Raw genomic sequence first — 17,313 nt, 5'->3', positions numbered from 1 at the left:
GGCACATGGCTCTGGCCTGTTGCCACCCGAGCTTTGCAAAGTGGGTGGAGCCAACTGGGCAGAGTCCCCGGGAGACTGGAGTGCTGCTGGTCCTGCCCCGGTGCCGCGGGCAGCCGTCAGCCTGACCTGGGCCCTGCCTTCGCTAAGATCCGTTCCTGAGGCCAAGAAAGCGTCTGAAGTCAGGACATGCAGGCTCTCCGTACTGGTCATTTAATACACGAAAGGCTGAACAAGCAGCGACACGGGTACTTTATGAACATGAACATAACATTCTGAACCAACACTGCAGACCTGTACATACGCAGTACACAGAACACTCCCCTTTTTGCGTATTTCCGCACGTTGACCTGTTATACACACCCATGCAGTGGGTGAGGGTCTTCCTCCCGTTGGGAAGTTTCTCACATTAACCTTGGGGGTGGGGGTTCCGTAGTCAGTGTTAGAAGAGGGACTGTCCCGTCTCAAACGGAGTGACACATGTGAAGGAGGGACGTAATGAGAAAACTTTTATAAAACACAATTGCAGGTGACTTTCCTGGTCAGTTATACGCTCCTGTCTGAGCACCGAAAGCTCATCTCATCCAGGCAGTGCTTTAATTGTAAACACAGACGTACATTCATGGTAACCAGGTATTTTTTAAGCTCCTGTAGCCTAATGTTTACGCTGCTCTCTAAGAGGATGGGCTGCAGCACAGGACTTACCTGAAACCAGCCCTTCACATGAAGAACTGGTGTGTAAAAGGGCCACGTAAGGCTTATTCCCTTCCTCCCGTAGCCGACTCAGACCATTCCAGTTACACGCAACACCTCCGCGCGCCCACCAGCACCCTGTGCAAGTGGCCCTGCCTGCGACCCTCTCTCCTCTTCCCGAAGTCTCTGCAGTTCCCTAATCCCAGGGGTCTGTGGGTGACTAACCGGTAGCCCTGCGGTAGTGACGTCACCTGCATTAGATCAGGGGGTCCCTGTGGTAGTGAGTCGCCTGCATTAGATCCGGGGGGCCCTGCGGTCGTAAATCGCCTGCATTAGATCGGCAGCTCTGCCCAGGCGGCAGGCAGTGCAGAACAAGGAGCAGCAGGCTGGTTCTTGCCCCGTGGAGCCTGGCTGGACTTGGGGTTCTGTGAGTCGGAGCTCATAGATGCTTTTTGCGCTTGCCTTGGTTTATTCGGTCAGAAGAACATCCCCGCAACCAGGTCAGGGGACCGCTCCATGTGCCCCCGCTGGCTTGAAGCTCCTCAGCGTCAGTATGCGGACGAGAGGACAGGAGAGGGTCCCAGAGGTGCTGGGCGCCCCAGCCCCTCTCCTTCCTGCCGAAGCTTGCAGGGGACGGCGCCAACATGCACCAGTAGGCGGGCTGAGGTGGCTGGGCTTAACCTTGCAGTCTTTTTGCTGACTGAACCTAACCTCGAAAGGCTGGAGTCAAAGTGGGGGCCACCTTCCACAGAGCTGCGTCCCCACAGCCGGGGCGGCCCCGGAGCTGACCCTGGACAGTGGTCCTGCTGGCGTGCCGATGGTTAAAAGGCAGAGAATACCCTGGAGGGAAGAGGCTTGTCTCGGATCTAAAAAGTCATTAAAGAGGACAAAACCTTCATTGATAACGCAGCCATTTAACACGTTAAGTGCCATGTCAGTCACTTAGTCCTCTCATGCAGGCTGGGGTCCAGCCCCCCAGTACCCCAAGCTGCTCTTCTCTACTCAGCTCAGAGCCCTCTGACCCCGTGTCCAGCTGCTGCGCCAACAGTTCCAGGGCCTGGCCAGACCTGAGGCCTGGCAGCAAGCTCACGTCCCCGTCTGCACCAAGTACAAGGGAGGGTGACTATGCTTTCCGTCCAGACCGGTCAGCCACTGGTGCCGCCAGCGTATCGGTGAAATCGGGGATCGCGGGCTAAACGGCCTGGTGCTTAACGTGTTAAACACAGGCCAGAGACAGCAAGTAACCCACGTCCACGGGGGTTTTCTGCCCGCTGTTTGAAACCATCTATACATTTCCAGCTCCATTCACCAGAACACCTGGGTGAGAAATATGGAAGCCGTAGCTGGTCGCTGGGGCGAAGGGCGTCCAGCCCATGCCAACTACTTGTCTCCGTCCTCCTGTGCCTGGAAAACAGGTCGCTGGGAGCTCCCGGCCATGAGGGGGTCGGTCAAGACCTCAGCAGGCCAGCAGCAGAGGAGCTGAAACTCCGGAGCCTTTTCCTGGGGCGGGGGCTGCGATCCCCACACCAGCACACGGGTTCCGACTGCCCGGCGTGGGGAGGCCCGGCGGTGGCCTGAAGCTGGGGCTGGCGCCGTGCCCCAGAAGTCCGCTCGTGCAGGCTCCTGAGGCCCACACAGCACCTGTCAGGAGCCGATGGCGGCCAGCCCTCGGACGGCCTTGGTGACTGTGGCTGCATCTTCCACGGGTTTGGCTGGCATCGGGGAGGTCCTGCCCCTCCCAGCAGCCCTCAGTTCAGCCCGGGCCCCTGGCACTTGGCCGTGTCTGTGCAGACAAAGTAGGTCCTCAGCTCCCCTTTGCCCTTGACGTTGATCAGGCCCCGGCATTCGCAGGAGTATCCGAGGCCCTGGAGGATGCTGCTTGTCTCCTCGGTCACCTGGGAAGGGAAGGAGCGAGTTGCAGAAGCAGGCGGGACGCCTGGGGGACGGCGGGCAGACCGGCCAGCAGCAGCGCGCCTGTTCCCCGCGGCCTCAGCGGCTGGGCCCCAGTGAGCGGCCAGGTCCCCTCACCCGGGAGTGCTTTCCTCCTTGTCCCCGGGGTCTGTACCTGGATCTTCCCCAGCTCTCCAGTGCTCTCCATTCTGCTGGCAACGTTGACCGTGTTTCCCCAGATGTCGTACTGAGGCTTCCGCGCCCCGATCACTCCAGCGATCACAGGCCCGTGGTTTATGCCTGGAGAGGACGTTGGCAGTTGCAGGTCATTGAGGCTAGAGAACCCCCACCAACCACAGACAGCCCCTCGGAACAGCCGAACGCGGCCTGAGCCGGAGGCCTGGATCGGTGCGTCCCAGGCACCCGCAGCGCCCGAGTGGGGCACTCGTCCTGCACCTCTAACTCTTCCCAGCGGCTCTGAGCACCGCCTGTGGCTCAGTGACCATCAGGCCAGGAGCCTGGTTCTCAGCGGCTGTAAACAGCTGTGACCTGGGGTTCCCCGCTGTCTGTAGGGATGTGTCATTTCAAAGGGAGTCATGTCCGTGGTGTGCCAGCTGCTGGGGTCGGAAAGTCGGGGGCCCTCCAGAACCCTTCCCAGGGAGCGGGCGAGGACGGGGCCTGCGGGGCCTCACCGACGCGGAGGCGGAAGGCGTTGAAGGAGTGCCGGTTGATGCCGTCCAGCTTGCTCATCAGGGCCATGCTGAACTCCACCATGATGCCGATATGGGCGTGCTGTCGCTCCAGGTCCTGGGGACAGCGCCGTCAGGCCCGGCCACACCCCGTCTTCCCGCCTCGACGGGTAGATGGATGCGCCAGCCGCCCTGATCTGCACTGTGTGGGCATGAGGCCCACGGGAGGGGCCGTAGACGGGCAGAGATGGGGCAGGGGCTTCAGCAGAGGGCCCTGGAGTTGCCCCTCACCACCCTCCCTCCTGGGTCAGGGTATGGAGGTGCCCCCTTTAGGTGGCAGGTCTGGGCCTGGAATTTCACCTCGTAGGGCGGGGCCAAAGGCCACCAGACGCTGCGTACCTGGTTCTCATGCCCAGAGAGCACGCTGAGCCCCGCAGCTGCCATGTAGGTGCTGCCAATGGTCTTGATCTTCTCCACGCTGCTGAACTTGGGCTTCAGCAGCAGCTGCGGACAGAAGGCAGGGCTGGGGCAGCTGTGGCGGCCTGTCCCAGATCTCACGGCGGCTCCCACCCAACCCTGGCCCTTCTGACGAAGCCCTTTCTCACCCTGGGCTCGCCCACCCGCTCGCCCCTATGGACCAGGGCGTTCTCTCCCTGCTCCTGTCTGTGCTTGTCTGGCCTCTGGTCTTGCTAAGGAGCCAGCTCTGCCACAGGGATGCTGGTTCTGTCCCCAGCTCCCAGGCAGGCCCGACCGACCCAGGCCGACCGCGGGGGCTGGCGGGGATTCCTCCACAGGGCCTGCCTCTAACCGGAGCCAGCTGCCGGCCAGAGAGGACCCAAACCCTTGAGTGCAGCGAGGAAAGGGCTGTGATGTGTCGTGTGCCCTCTCCGAGTGGTGGTACATTGTAGGTGGGCATGTGCCCCTGCCGCCCGCCCTGGCGGGGCCCACCTCGTCGAAGTCGGCGATGATCTCGTTGAGCAGGCGCAGGCACTCCAGCCCCTCCTTGTTGACGTCGCACTCCGTGTAGAACACTTTGAACTCGGGCACCGAGGCGAACATGACGCAGACGCAGTCGTAGGACTGATGGTACCAGTCCTGGGGGAGAAGCGGGCCTTGGAGCCGGAGGAGCTGGACGCTGGCCTGATCCCCGGTAGGAGACGCTCCCTCCCCCGACCCCCCTCTCTAAAATCAGTACACAGATTTTTAAAAAATAAAAACGGGAGTTTCTGTCAGGTGGTCGGAAAGAGGCTCGGGCTGATTTTTGCTCTTAAATGCCCTGGGTCTGCAGAGCGGGGTCCCGAGCCCCGAGTAGAGGTCTCCGTCAGGAGACGCTCCGTCTCTGACCCGGCGGCACGGAGCTGGTGGCACCCGCTCATCACTGTTGGTTACACGCCACATCCTGCCTGGCAGGCACCGTGGGCCACAGCCCGGGAGGGAGGCGCCCAGGTCGGCGCCCACGCCCGTGTCCCTGCGCGAGCAGCTCCCACCGCCCGCAGGCCCCACCGTGAGGCCAGGACCACAGAAAGCACGTGGTGGCGCTCAGCCCTCCCTCCGGGAGCGATGGCTGCCCGCCTCGGGCCGCACCTCGTTCAGCTTGTCCCCGATGAAGTGGGCAGCCACGTGGGCCGGCAGCACGTTCTCCAGCAGCAGGCGGTTCACGCTCTCCATGGTCTCAAACTCCTCGCGCTCCTTCTTGAACTTCTTCTTCCACAGACAGTCCAGGCGGCAGTAATAGTCGATCTGCAGACGGAACGGAGTCCTGGCCCCGTGAGCGGGGACCTGCCACCCAGCAGCAGGGCCCACCCTGTGGCCGTGGTGAACGCCTCACTCGCATGACCCAGGAGTCACTCGGGTCCCCGACCGGGGCTTCCCCCCAGGACCATCTGCCCCCAGTCTGAGGCGGCCCAGCCCGCCCGGCCCTTCCCGAGGAGGGCAGGTCGGCGGCTGAGCTGGGAGGCAGCAGCGGTCGCCTGCTCACCTGTCGGGAGAGCAAGATGAGGGTGGCGTAGAACAGAACCAGGTAGAAGCTGATCATGGTCTTCAGATCCGACCAGGAGCAGATGGAGGAGCTGAGGGAGTGAAGGGAGAGGCAGGGTCCCTTCCAGCTCTCACCCCCAAACATGGGCATGGGGCCCAGACTCCCCCAGTGCCACCCGGGAAGAGCCACCGAGACCGGTCGCCTGGCGCAGACCATGGACAAAGGAGAAAAGGGGTGCAGGTCAGAGGTCAGCCTCCCTGAGGGGACATCTGAGCTCAGGCCCGGATGACAAGGAATGGCCACATTCGGTCTGAACAGGAAGCCTGGGCCGCGAGGGGGCAGGAGGCGCCAGCTCCGGAGGCCCAGTGGGGCAGACGTGGGCCCTGGCAGGTGTGCAGGTGCCAGGCAACCCGCAGGGGCAGCCTGTCCTGGGCCCCCGGTCCCAGGCTCTAGTCCAAGGGGAGTCAGGCCCTCTTTCAATCCAATTAGGCCAGAGCCCCAGGACCACGCACACACCTGCCCCCTGGGCCAAGGGTCACCACCTGTCAGGACCACGCACACACCTGCTCCCTGGGCCATAGGTGCCACCCACCATCTGGGAGTAGGGCAGACACTGCTCTTTCTAGAACTCCAGCTGAAGCCTCCTCCCCACCCCAGACTAGCCTGCACACAGGACCTCCCAGGTGGCCCGTGAGACCAGGGACGCTCCCCAGAGAACTGGCCAGCCAGTCACTCAGCTCGGAGCGCGCAGACCGGAGCCCACGACTCCCTTCCTGTGAAGGAAACCACGCCGACCCGCTCAGGTGCCCACCCGACGGGCTCAGTCTGAAGTGCCATGGAAACAAAGGGGATACCATGGGCCACCGTCACCACGGGCAGTGGGCCGGGCCCCACCTGAGGGTGGCGTTGGTCTCGGTGCGGTTGCGCAGGCCAGGGCCGCAGCAGTCCCACTGCGCGCACAGGGAGAGGTGGAAGAGCAGCAGGTAGGCCACCAAGGCCGCCGTCAGCAGCACCACCTTCAGCTCCAGGCTCATCCTCAGGAAGACGGAGCAGGCGACGAAGGCCAGGATGCAGCTGCAGGTGTGATACTGGGGGACGGGGTGCTGGTCACCCACCGCCTCCCGTCCCTGAGAGACACATCCTGGCCCAGCCGTCACCCAGGGAGGGGCGTCGGGGGCCCCGTGGAGAGCCACGTGTCTCAGCATCGCCCTCTGGCCTCCTGACTCCCTCACGAGGGGCAGGCCGTGGAGTCTACCTTCCTGTGCTGTCTTTGCCGACCTTCACTTCCACTGAGGGCAAGTGGGCTCGGGAAACAGCGCCACGGGAATGCTGCTGGTATGGAGATGTGACGCGGGGCGGGCAGGGGGAAGGACAGGGCAGGGGCAGGGAAGGGGCACACACATGCCTGAACAGCCTCCCTGCCTTGAGTTTGGCCGTGAGCTTGTCCTTCCCAGTGCGTCTCTGCACCTCTCTCCCCTGCTCTAGAGCATGCTGTGGCTCCCCACTGCCCCCAGAACAAAGACGAAACCCTTCTCCCTGCAGTCAAGCCCCACCCACACTCTGGACCAAGTGCGCCCACACCCAGACTCCTGTGGTCTCCAGCTCCGCCCCCCGCGGCCCTCCCCACCTCTCCTTGGAGAGGCTGGGCTCCACTTGGCCGCACTCTGGGGACTCGGGGTGGCGAGGGCCAGTGCACTCACCGGGAGGAGCGCGCAGGGGGTCCAGGGGGTCCTCTCCTGGCTGCTCAGGCTGGTCTGGTTCCCAGCAGGCAGCCCCAGGGCTGGGGAGGGCAGCAAGGGCTGCAGAGAAGACGGTACCCGTGACAGATGGTCAGGGCCTGGGACTGCAGGACCTGCCAGGCCGAGCAGGGCTGGGCCCAAGGCCTCCGGCAGCATCACAGGCACCTCCCGCCAGGCCCAGCTCTGTCAGAGTCTAGTGGGTCAGGGGCACGGAGGTGGGGACGGGCGTGGAGTGGGTCAGGGGCACAGAGGTGAGGACAGGGGCGTGGAGCGGGTCAGGGGCACGGAGGTGAGGACAGGGGCGTGGAGTGGGTCAGGGGCACGGAGGTGGGGACAGGGGCGTGGAGTGGGGACGGGCACGGAGGTGGGGACGGGCGTGGAGTGGGGAAGACCTGACTAGGTGTGGGGCCTGGAAGGACCGTAGGAACATGGACGTGGACACGGAGCCTGGCCAGAGAGGCAGGGGCCCCATGTCCTCCCAGCTTGAGCCCAGGACGGCCCCCAGTCTCCCCGAGGGTGAGACGGGCCTCCTCGGGGGGCCAGGAAGAAAGAACGGGGTGTCTGGGACACCGTGCTTCAGGACACCTCCTGTGGGGCTGGCCGCGCAACCTCCCTGGGGCCCCAAACAGGAAAATGGGGGAGGAGCTCTCACCGCCACGGAACCCCCAGGAGGCCCGGCCACGGGGCTGTGCGGAGGGTTCCGCCACGGGTGGCTTTTAGGCAACAAAACTCTCAGGGTCCAGAATTGGGAGGTTCCCAGGCTCAGGCCTGGCTCCCGCCACCGGGAGGCGTGCATAGGGTCCTCGCCAGGGCCCCTCCCCACCCGGCACCAGAACCCACCATGTTGACGATGGCGATGGTGAGCAGGCTGCCCACGGTGAGCACGGCCAGGGCCACGCGCAGCAGAGGGTGCGTCTCCACCCTCCCGGAGACGGCCCGGAGCCCCGTCCAGGCCGGGCAGCACCGCTGGGAAACACAGGCTCACGTCACCCGCTCCCGCCCCAGACAGCGGGGACCCTGCCTGAGGCTTTGTGGGGGACGGGGGGGGGGGTTCAGGGAGGGTAGCCCCAGGGCCCCGCAGCTGTGAGAGCCCGAGATCTCGCTCAGCTGGGGAGCATCGGCAGGTGCTGTGTCCGGAGCTCAGACAGAGGGACGTGCCCCCTCTCGGGGCTGTGGACAGCTACGGCTGCTTGGGGACGCCTCTGGGGGAAGCGTTGGGGGGGGGGGACGCGGTGACGCCTTGAGGCAGGAGGGTCAGAGGGCGGGCTCACACCTCCTCAGCCCCGACACCCGTGGGCCCCCACGGTGCTGGGTCAGGGGCTCCTCACTCACCAGCAACTCGTCGGCGAAGCACAGGCCCAGCACCAGCCCCAGCACGCAGGCCACCAGCCCGAAGGACACCCCCAGAGCCACCGTCCTGCAGAGGGACAGGCCTAAGTTCTGGGGGAGCGTCTGCTCAGGGCTAAGCCTCCGACACGCTCCCCCGCCTCCCAGCACCCCAGTCCTCAGGCGCACAGCGGCCTCCTGCCTGCACCCCCCACCTCCAAGCTGCTCTTCTCTACTCAGCTCAGAGCCCTCTGACCCCGTGTCCAGCTGCTGCGCCAACAGCTCCAGGGCCTGGCCAGACCTGAGGCCCGACAGCAAGCTCACGTCCCCGTCTGCACCAAGTACAAGGGAGGGAGGGAATGCAGGCGTAGCCCGTGGCTGAGCGTCGACCTGTGAGCCAGGAGGTCACGGCTGGACTCCTGGTCACGGCACAGGCCCGGGTTGTGGGCTCGATCCCCAATAGGGGGCGCAGGAGGCAGCTCATCCATGATTCTCTCTCATCATTGATGTTTCTCTCTCTCTCCCTCTTCCTCTCCCTTCCTCTCTGAAATCAATACAAATATATTTGAAAAATGAGTGACTTCGCAGCGGGAGCCTCGGGCCTGGTCCGGAAGCTCCCTGTCTTGTCTCAGTGGCGTCCTGAACACGGTGCCCTGCACTGCGGCCTAACCGCCCTCCAACCAGCAAGGGGCTGACCTTCCTCCCTCCATGGCCTCACCCCCACCCGGCCCCGCACAGGGCGCTGGGGGCAGACGCAGCATGACCCACCCCCCTGGGCCTGTGTGTCCCACAGCAGCAGCGGTTCTCCACCTTCCGGCCTTTTCAATACCGCTCCTCACGCTGTGACCCAACCATAACATTATTCTCGTTGCTACGTCATCAGTCATGTTGCTACTGTTCTGAATCGTCATGTAAATATCTGATATGCAGGATGGTCTTAGGCGACCCCTGTGAAAGGGTCTTCGACCGCCAAAGGGGTCGCGACCCACAGGTTGAGAACCGCTGGCTAAGAGGGAGGGAGGGCGCAGGCAGGAGGCCCACATGGAGATGCCCCCCACGTGCGGACAGCAGGCTTCCAGGGTGAGAGGCGTGTGGGAGCTGGGAGGCCTGTGGCTCAGGCTCCAGGGAGCAGCCGTTCAATGAAAGCAAAAGCTAAGGGCCGGGAGCTCCAGGGGTGGGGACGCCACGGAGGCATCATGGGCTCCTGGCATCCGGCCCCCCTGCCGGCCGCCACCCCCGCCTGACCCCGGTGGGCTGACCGTCCTGCCCACCCCGACTGACCTGGGCATGAGCAGGACGTGGACCAGCAGGAGGCAGACGAAGACGAGGCTGGCGCAGGCGAAGTAGTGGCGGACCCGGGGGATGGGCGCCAGGCGGAACTGGGGGCAGGAGAGCGTGAGGGGCACCCAACAGCAGCGGCCCCCGCAGGGCCACGTGCCCTGACCCCTTCGGCCGACTCAAGTTAATCACCTGAAAGCACCTCACCCTCCTTGACAACCAACTCTCATTTGTCTCCACCAGGTGTCTAGAGGGGACCCTTGCCCTCCCCACCCCCAGCTCCCCCACTTTATCTCCACGTCCCTGAACAGCCAGGGCCCGAGGCCCCTCCCGGACGGCCAGGCGCTCACCTCTCGCTCGAAGCCCTTCTCCAGGAAGATGGGCCCGAAGGTGTAAAAGTCGTCAGACTTGGAGCAGCAGGGCCTGGGGGGCAGGAAGGGCAGTGAGAAGTGGGGAGTGGGAGGGCCCCCTGGGGGAAGGGATGGCCAGGGGGCAGGGCCCCCCTCTCAGGAGGCAGCACCAGGGAGGGGAAGGAGCTGCCAGGACATGACTGGAACTGGGCCACATGGAGGGCCCTGGCCACCTGGGGGGCCCATTCGAGGGGGCAGGGCACACAGATATCTAGGCCCCTCACCTCGTGGAGCTGAGCCCCTCAATGGCTGACAGCATCTCGTCGTCATAGGCGTCGTCCTCCGACCGCCCCTTGGGGGACGCACTTCTGGAATCAGACACGCACCCAGCATCACCCCAGGGACCCGCGCAGCGGTCAGGGCAGCCTGCCTGGAGGAGGTGACTGGGACAGGACTGGCGGGAAAGGCAGGCCATTGGGATGGGGAGGGGACAGCACACCTACCTGTCGGGGGTGCGGTGGCGCCGCAGCGGGATGGCCTGGAAGTGGGGGGAGAGACTGTCAGCCTCCAGAACACGGGCGGAAGCCCATCCCGGGTCTCGGCCTATTGCCTCGGACACACGGGCAGGTGTGGGGGGGGTGGGACCACCCCTGGACCAAACTGGACTCGGCTGGGGAACGAGGAGGGCGGAGACAGCCCAGCGCCCTGGCGCGCCCTCCACGTCCCCGGGAGGCGGGGCAGAAACCGCACCCATGTCCCAGGTGGAGAGCGAGGGTCGGCACAGGCTCTGCTGCCCCCTTCGAGGGGCATCCCGGTCCCCAGGTCCCCGGGAGCACGGGCCCTACCTTGGGCCGCCGGCCGTTGGGGACAGGGGTCTCGCTGCTGCTCACGCTCTCACGGTGGTTGAGGTGGGCGAAGGGCCGCTGGGCGCCCCAGGACTCGAGGTAGCGGGTCATCCGCAGGGAGGCCCGCATCTTCAGGGCCGCGTCCCCCTTGGGCTTGGGGAGGTGCTGGCTGGGTGGGGGCGGCTGCTGGCTCTGGAGGGACACAGAACCGCTCGCTTCCACTCTCACTGAGCACCTCATGGCCCCTGCGCACCAGCAGCTGCAGCCGGGGGGGGGGGGGGGGGGCGCGGTACAGGGGAGCTGGAGAGGCTGGAGAGGCTCTCGGCAGTCCGGCCAGCCCAGAGGACGGCCAAGGCCAGGGTGAGGGAGCGCGAAGAGCCTGCGTGGCCGACATTCCTGAACGCGCCCCAAGGATGATTCACCGGCAGCCGGGGGACAAGCTGGCCTCCCGGGGCGGGGAGAAGGGCCTGTGCGGGGGCGCGGGGCCGTCTGGGAGCGGCCCGAGGGCCCCCCACCTCGGGGTCCTGATGAAAGTGGAGGCGTCGCTGACCAGGCCGGCTCCAGGGGGCAGAGTCCGGACACGTGGAGGCCGGCCCTGCCGCCCCTGGCCCCGCAGCCCCCGGCCATTCCCCGCTTTCCTGTGCCTCATCCAAAGCGTGGCTTTCAAACGTGCCTTTTGGAAATCCGGGCGATTCGCGCCGGCCGCAGGGAAAGTAAACGCCTAGTGACTGATTTCCCGGGTGCTCACCATGCGCCCGGGGTTCTCCTCATGGAAGGGTGGGGGGGCCCTTATTCCCATTTCATGGAGAAGGACGCTGAGGCCCAGGGAAAGCATTCCTTGGGGCCTGGACCATACCCAGTGACGGGGGGCTCACTCCCACCCCAGCAGGTCTCTCGCCACTCTCCCTCCAGGCACCTTCCCCGGGTGTGGGTGTCCTCCCGCCCCCCCGGCCCCGCCCCGCTGCATCGGAGCCGCGTACCCGGGGGTCGATGACCAGGTAGGTTTGGATGTTCATCTCCTTCAGGTAGGGGTCCCGCTGCTGCCCGTGCCCATCCTCCACCTCGTACGCCTTGTCCAGGTGGTTCAGGGTCGCCTCTGTGATATGCACCCGCCTGGGAAAGACCCAAGTCAGGGGGAGCAGCAGGGCCCAGAGAGGGCCGGCACCACCCAAGGGTGCTCAACAGCCAGAGCCGGCAGCCCGGAGCCCAGCCGGCTCCCCCACCCCAACCCCCTGCAAGCTCACTGATCTGTCCTGCCCCCCGCCTCAGCCCCCCGTCCAGTGTCAGGAGCTCAGAGCTTCCTGGGGGCCTCACCCGGGGACTCCAGCCGCCTCCATCCTGTTGGCCAGGGACACGTCGTGCGACCACACGTCGTACTGCCACTTGCGCAGCCCGATGACACCGCACAGCACGTTCCCCGAGTGTATGCCCACACGCATGCTGATGTCCACGCCCGTGGCCTCCCGCACCTGCCTGGGGCAGAGCAGGAGGGTCACCTCACCTCACCCGAGGGCAGGCTCGGGGTCCCAGTCGGGCGTGTGGCCTGGGGGAGGGCGTAGGAACAGGGGAGGCGCAGTTCACGGAGAAGGTTCGCGGCCTGATGGGGCCCTGAGCGCCTCCTGCTGCCGAGCCTGCCCTCGGGGGAAGGGAGCCCAGCTGCCCACCCTCACGCCCCAGCTCTGAGCTCCCGACACTCGGAGGCCCAGTGGGGGGACCCAGGCTCGCCACCTGCCCCGGAGCCTCAGTTTCCTCATCTGAAAAACGGGGATGACGCATGCCCCACCGGGCCCCGGGAGGCAGGAGGAGACCGTCACAGGGGCCGGCCCCGGGCCCCGGGAGGCAGGAGGAGACCGTCACAGGGGCCGGCCCCGGGCCCCGGGAGGCAGGAGGAGACCATCACAGGGACCGGCCCCAGCCCCGGGAGGCAGGAGGAGACCGTCACAGGGGCCAGCCCCGGGCCCCGGGAGGCAGGAGGAGACCGTCACAGGGACCGGCCCCAGCCCCGGGAGGCAGGAGACCGTCCCAGGGACCGGCCCCGGGCCCCGGGAGGCAGGAGGAGACCGTCACAGGGACCGGCCCCGGGCCCCGGCCCGCCCGTGGTACCTACTTGATGGCCTCACACATGTCCAGCCCCATCTTCACACAGTTGCGGGCGTGGGTGGGCAGGGACACGGGCAGGCCCGACACGCAGTAGTAGCAGTCCCCCAGGATCTTGATGCGCATGCACTCGTTGGCCTGCGGGGCCAGGGGGAGGCGGGTCGGCGGGGGGCCCGGGTCGCACAGGCCGCAGGCCGTCGCCTCGCCCACACCCTCCGGACGCCCGTGGCCGAGGGGCGGCAGCACCGGCTGGCGGGCTGACCTTGGCGATCTGGTCGAACTTCCCGAACAGCTCGTTCAGCATCACCACCAGCTCTTTGGGGGAGCAGTCGCTGGCCAGCCGCGTGAAGCCCACGATGTCGGCGTAGAGGATGCTGGGGGGCAGGGGCAGGGAGGGTCAGAGGCAGCCGTGCCGGACAGGGCTGCAGGGACACGGGCCCTCCGGAGCCCCGCCACCCCTGCACCCCGCAGCCCCCATAGGGAAAGGAGAGACGCTCTGAGGGTTCACTTTAAAGCGAACCCAGAGTGTGCAGGGCCTCCCGACCCCCCCAGCCCAGCCCAGCCCAGCCCAGCCTCCTGCAGTGAGCGATGGTGCTCCCGGCCGGTGCTCCGGCACTGGGCACGGCCTTCTCCTCGCCTACACCTGGCTTCCCGCCTTTGCAGACTTCAGAACCACAGGCCCCATTAGCTCCGCCTCACCCTCCCCTCGCAGGATCCCATCCTCCAGATGAGCACACTGACGCTCGGGAGCCGGAGCCTGCCTGGGAGCCAGAGCCGCACGGCACCAGACCTCCCAGCTGCAGTCTGAGCTCTGGGCCGCCCACAGCCCCGACGGGAGGCGGGAGGCAGGGAGCCTCCCCAGGAGACGCCATGCACACAGGCCCGGCCGCTGCCCACCTGACGTTCTGGTGCCGCTTGACGTAGAGGCTGTGGAAGTTGTTGTCGGGCATGTAGCGGCGGTCCCCACACTCCTTGAGCCGCTCGATGATGGTCAGCTTCATGCCCATGGAGATGTGGGCCGGGAGCACCGACAGCAGCAGGTTCTCCTGGACACGGGGGGGCGGGGGGGGGGGACAAGTGGGGGGACGTCGGACCCAGGCTTTACCTACACGTCTCTCCTTTCTGCTCTGCCCATCACCCCTCCACCTCTGCTGGCCTGTGTCCTGCCACCAACCCAGCCGGGCACACATCCCGCGTGTCCCCAGCAGCCCCTGGGGTGAGCCTGCAGGGATGTCCGGCCACGTGGCCACTGCACACGCGGCTCTGGGAGCGCCTGCTGCCCACAGAGAAGGACGCTGGGCCTGGGGCCTGGGAGTCGGCCAGGCTGGGGCTTGGGCGGGAGGGGGGGCGGGCGCACACCCACCTGCTGGCGCTTCTCGATGCGCAGCTTGCGGCGGATCTGGATGCACTTGACCGTGTAGGTGAAGAGCTCGAGGGCGGCGCCCTGCATGTGGTGCTTGTGGAAGGCGCCCGTGAGGTTCCCGCACAGGAAGACGACCGCGTTGGCCAGCAGCTGAGGTGGGCGCACACATGGCTCAGGTGTGGCCTGGCCCCTGACCCCGGGGGACTGTCCCCCTTGCCGAGCTGGCGATGGCACCCCGCCCATTCCCTGACCGCCAACCCGCTCAGGCTGCACCCTTCCTGGGCAGGCAGGGAAACTGAGGCCCAAGCAGGGGCTGGTCTCCTAGGGAGTCGCTATAACCACGGGACCAGGGCTCAGGCCGGCTCGGCATCCGCCAGCCCCTCCCTGGTCCAGAAGGGCCGGACCCCGGAGACCAGGGGAGCCAGTCAGTTCTGGGAAGTAGGACGGCCCGTCCCAGGGCCCAGGGCTCAGAGCCCGAGGGGAGCACCGGGGACTGTCCCCAAAGGCACAGCCCCCCCCCCCACAGCTGCCCAGAGCCCCCTCCTCCGCCCCCGGAGCCGGCACCAGGCCCAGCCAGGAGGAAACCACATGTCACAGCAGCCCCGAGTGTGACCAAGTTCACTCACTCAACACAGACACAGGACAGAAGCCCAGGGAGGCCCCGGCCCTGCGGGCGACACCCCAGATACAGGCCTCCCCAGGACAGTGCCCGCACCCAGAACAGGGCCAGGACTTGGTGAGGAGCTGAGCCTCTGGGTACCACGGGCCAGGTGCCAGCCCAGGCGTCCGGCTTCCAGAGAGAGCCTGCCCTGAGGCCAGCGGGCTGCCAGCGGGGCTCCAGGCTTCAGGACCAACTCACCCCACGGGCCTGGCTGCCCTCAGCCCAAACCACAGCCCCACCCAGACCCCCGGAGCCCCTCACCTGCACCCCACCCAGACCCCCAGAGCCCCTCACCTGCACCCCACCCAGACCCCCAGATCCCTCACCTGCACCCCACCCAGACCCCCTCACCTGCACCCCACCCAGACCCCCAGATCCCTCACCTGCACCCCACCCAGACCCCCTCACCTGCACCCCACCCAGACCCCCAGATCCCTCACCTGCACCCCACCCAGACCCCCAGATCCCTCACCTGCACCCCACCCAGACCCCCAGATCCCTCACCTGCACCCCACCCAGACCCCCCAGAGCCCCTCACCTGCAGCCACACCCAGACCCCCAGATCCCTCACCTGCACCCCACCCAGACCCCCAGAGCCCCTCACCTGCACCCCACCCAGACCCCCAGATCCCTCACCTGCACCCCACCCAGACCCCCAGATCCCCTCACCTGCACCCCACCCAGACCCCCAGATCCCTCACCTGCACCCCACCCAGACCCCCAGATCCCCTCACCTGCAGCCACACCCAGACCCCCAGATCCCCTCACCTGCAGCCCACCCAGACCCCCAGATCCCCTCACCTGCAGCCACCCAGACCCCCAGATCCCCTCACCTGCAGCCACCCAGACCCCCAGATCCCCTCACCTGCAGCCACACCCAGACCCCCAGATCCCTCACCTGCACCCCACCCAGACCCCCAGATCCCTCACCTGCACCCCACCCAGACCCCCAGAGCCCCTCACCTGCAGCCACACCCAGACCCCCAGAGCCCCTCACCTGTAGCCACACCCAGGCGCTGGGTGACGAGGAGACCCCCATCAGCGTGCCAAGCACCAGGAGGTGGGACACGCTGGAGACGACCCCGACCGCGATGGCGCCCCGCATGGTGAAGGGCAGCAGCGTGTACACCACGAAGACGATGAACAGGAAGAAGGGCACCTGGCACAGGACACGGTGAGTGCAGGGCCGGCCCCCGCCCACCAGGACACAGCCCAGACCCCGCTGGTGGCCATCTCGGCCCGACCTGGGCACGGCCTGCCCGGGGGCGAACGACCCAGTGGAAGCAGAGCCCAGAGGAGTCAGGTGTGGCCCCGTTGGGGCCCCGGGACCGACCCCTCAGCCTTTCCTGGCACATGAGCCCGTCCGTGCCTTTTGCTTTTCTGAGCTGGACATGGGTTACCTCCAGCCCAGGGAGGGTTCATCCAGAAGAGCCCAGACAGACAGACAGACAGGCGGACATGCCTCCCGCCTCCATCCATCTATTCGGGTCAGCGACTGAGGCCAAGGTCAGCCCAGGGCCCAAGTCACAGAAGCACAGCCTGGGAGCGGGAAGGGCCGGGGCCAACCCCCCCCCCCCCACCACCCACACACACACACACACTGCTGGTCCATGCAGCCTCCACAGGGGCCTGATGCCCAGAGACGGCACAGCGAGGAACGGCCTCCAGCCCCCAGCGGCGCCGGGGCCCTGCCTCGTACCTGCTCCCACGCACAGGCCGCCTCCGTCCACGCGCTGAACACCAGCACGTAGCCCAGCGTCACCAGGCAGGCCCAGATGAGCAGCGCCGAGGTCCGGAGCCACCGTTGGACCAGGCACTCGACGTACACCAGCACGTACAGCACCACGAACACGGCGAGCGCCAGGAACGCCGTCACCAGCACGGCCTGCCGTCCGGAGAGGTCCTGGGCGTGGAAAACACACACGGACGTGTCACGGCTTCCCCAGTGGGTGCCGCCTCCTCCAGGAAGCCCGCCAGGCTAGCCTGTCCACCTGCCTCACTCACCCCGTAGCCGAAAGTGATGACGATGAGGGCGATGCAGGCCACGATGACCACCAGCAGGAGCGTGAGCAGCAGCGGCCCGTGCTGGCTGGTGAGGCGGTACTTCTCGTACAGGGCATCGTGGGCCGGGCCCTCCTCGTCCTCATTGAGGAAGTAGCGCCCCTTGGCCGGCATGCTCTGCCCCTGGCACACCTGCTCGGGAAGCCCACTCAGGAGAGCCCAGGGCCTGGAGGGCATCTGTGTGCCGACACCCTCCCTGCGGGCCTAGGCCTCTGGCCGCTCCGAGCCCGGCAGGGGGGGCTGGGGAGGGGGCCCCTCGGCCTGCAGGTCCATGGGCACCGCGGTGCCTGCCGGCTCCACCCCAGGCCTCGGTCACTGCGCTTCTGGCATCTTCCTTGGCATCCAG

At 66.6% G+C, this 17,313-nt stretch overlaps 1 protein-coding gene across 2 annotated transcripts; it reads right to left on the bottom strand.

Annotated features, from left to right (window-relative positions):
- Positions 1–188: 188 nt before the first annotated feature.
- Positions 189–17,096, bottom strand: ADCY7 (adenylate cyclase 7; the record flags this gene model as incomplete). 2 transcript variants are annotated; one of them, XM_081107438.1, is made up of 25 exons in its annotated part: positions 189–2,585; positions 2,756–2,880; positions 3,273–3,387; positions 3,669–3,773; positions 4,218–4,364; positions 4,854–5,009; positions 5,248–5,449; positions 6,142–6,335; positions 6,948–7,046; positions 7,827–7,952; positions 8,319–8,403; positions 9,594–9,691; positions 9,941–10,013; positions 10,225–10,308; positions 10,444–10,478; positions 10,786–10,977; positions 11,766–11,898; positions 12,100–12,258; positions 12,893–13,020; positions 13,145–13,256; positions 13,780–13,928; positions 14,246–14,395; positions 15,904–16,065; positions 16,606–16,809; positions 16,911–17,096. In XM_081107438.1, 25 exons carry the CDS (start codon positions 17,079–17,081, stop codon positions 2,439–2,441), a joined length of 3,351 nt encoding a protein of 1,116 aa, XP_080963564.1. In that variant the 3' UTR covers positions 189–2,438. The 2 variants fall into 2 exon arrangements, with proteins under 2 accessions (XP_080963564.1, XP_080963565.1); XM_081107439.1 differs by having other exon boundaries at positions 5,248–5,338; positions 16,911–17,081.
- Between the last annotated feature and the right edge of the window lie 217 nt (positions 17,097–17,313).

Source organism: Myotis nattereri, assembly GCF_964212035.1.
Source record: "Myotis nattereri genome assembly, chromosome: 15".
Classification (NCBI taxonomy): Eukaryota; Metazoa; Chordata; class Mammalia; order Chiroptera; family Vespertilionidae; genus Myotis; species Myotis nattereri.
This window is presented reverse-complemented; position numbering and strand designations above follow the sequence as displayed.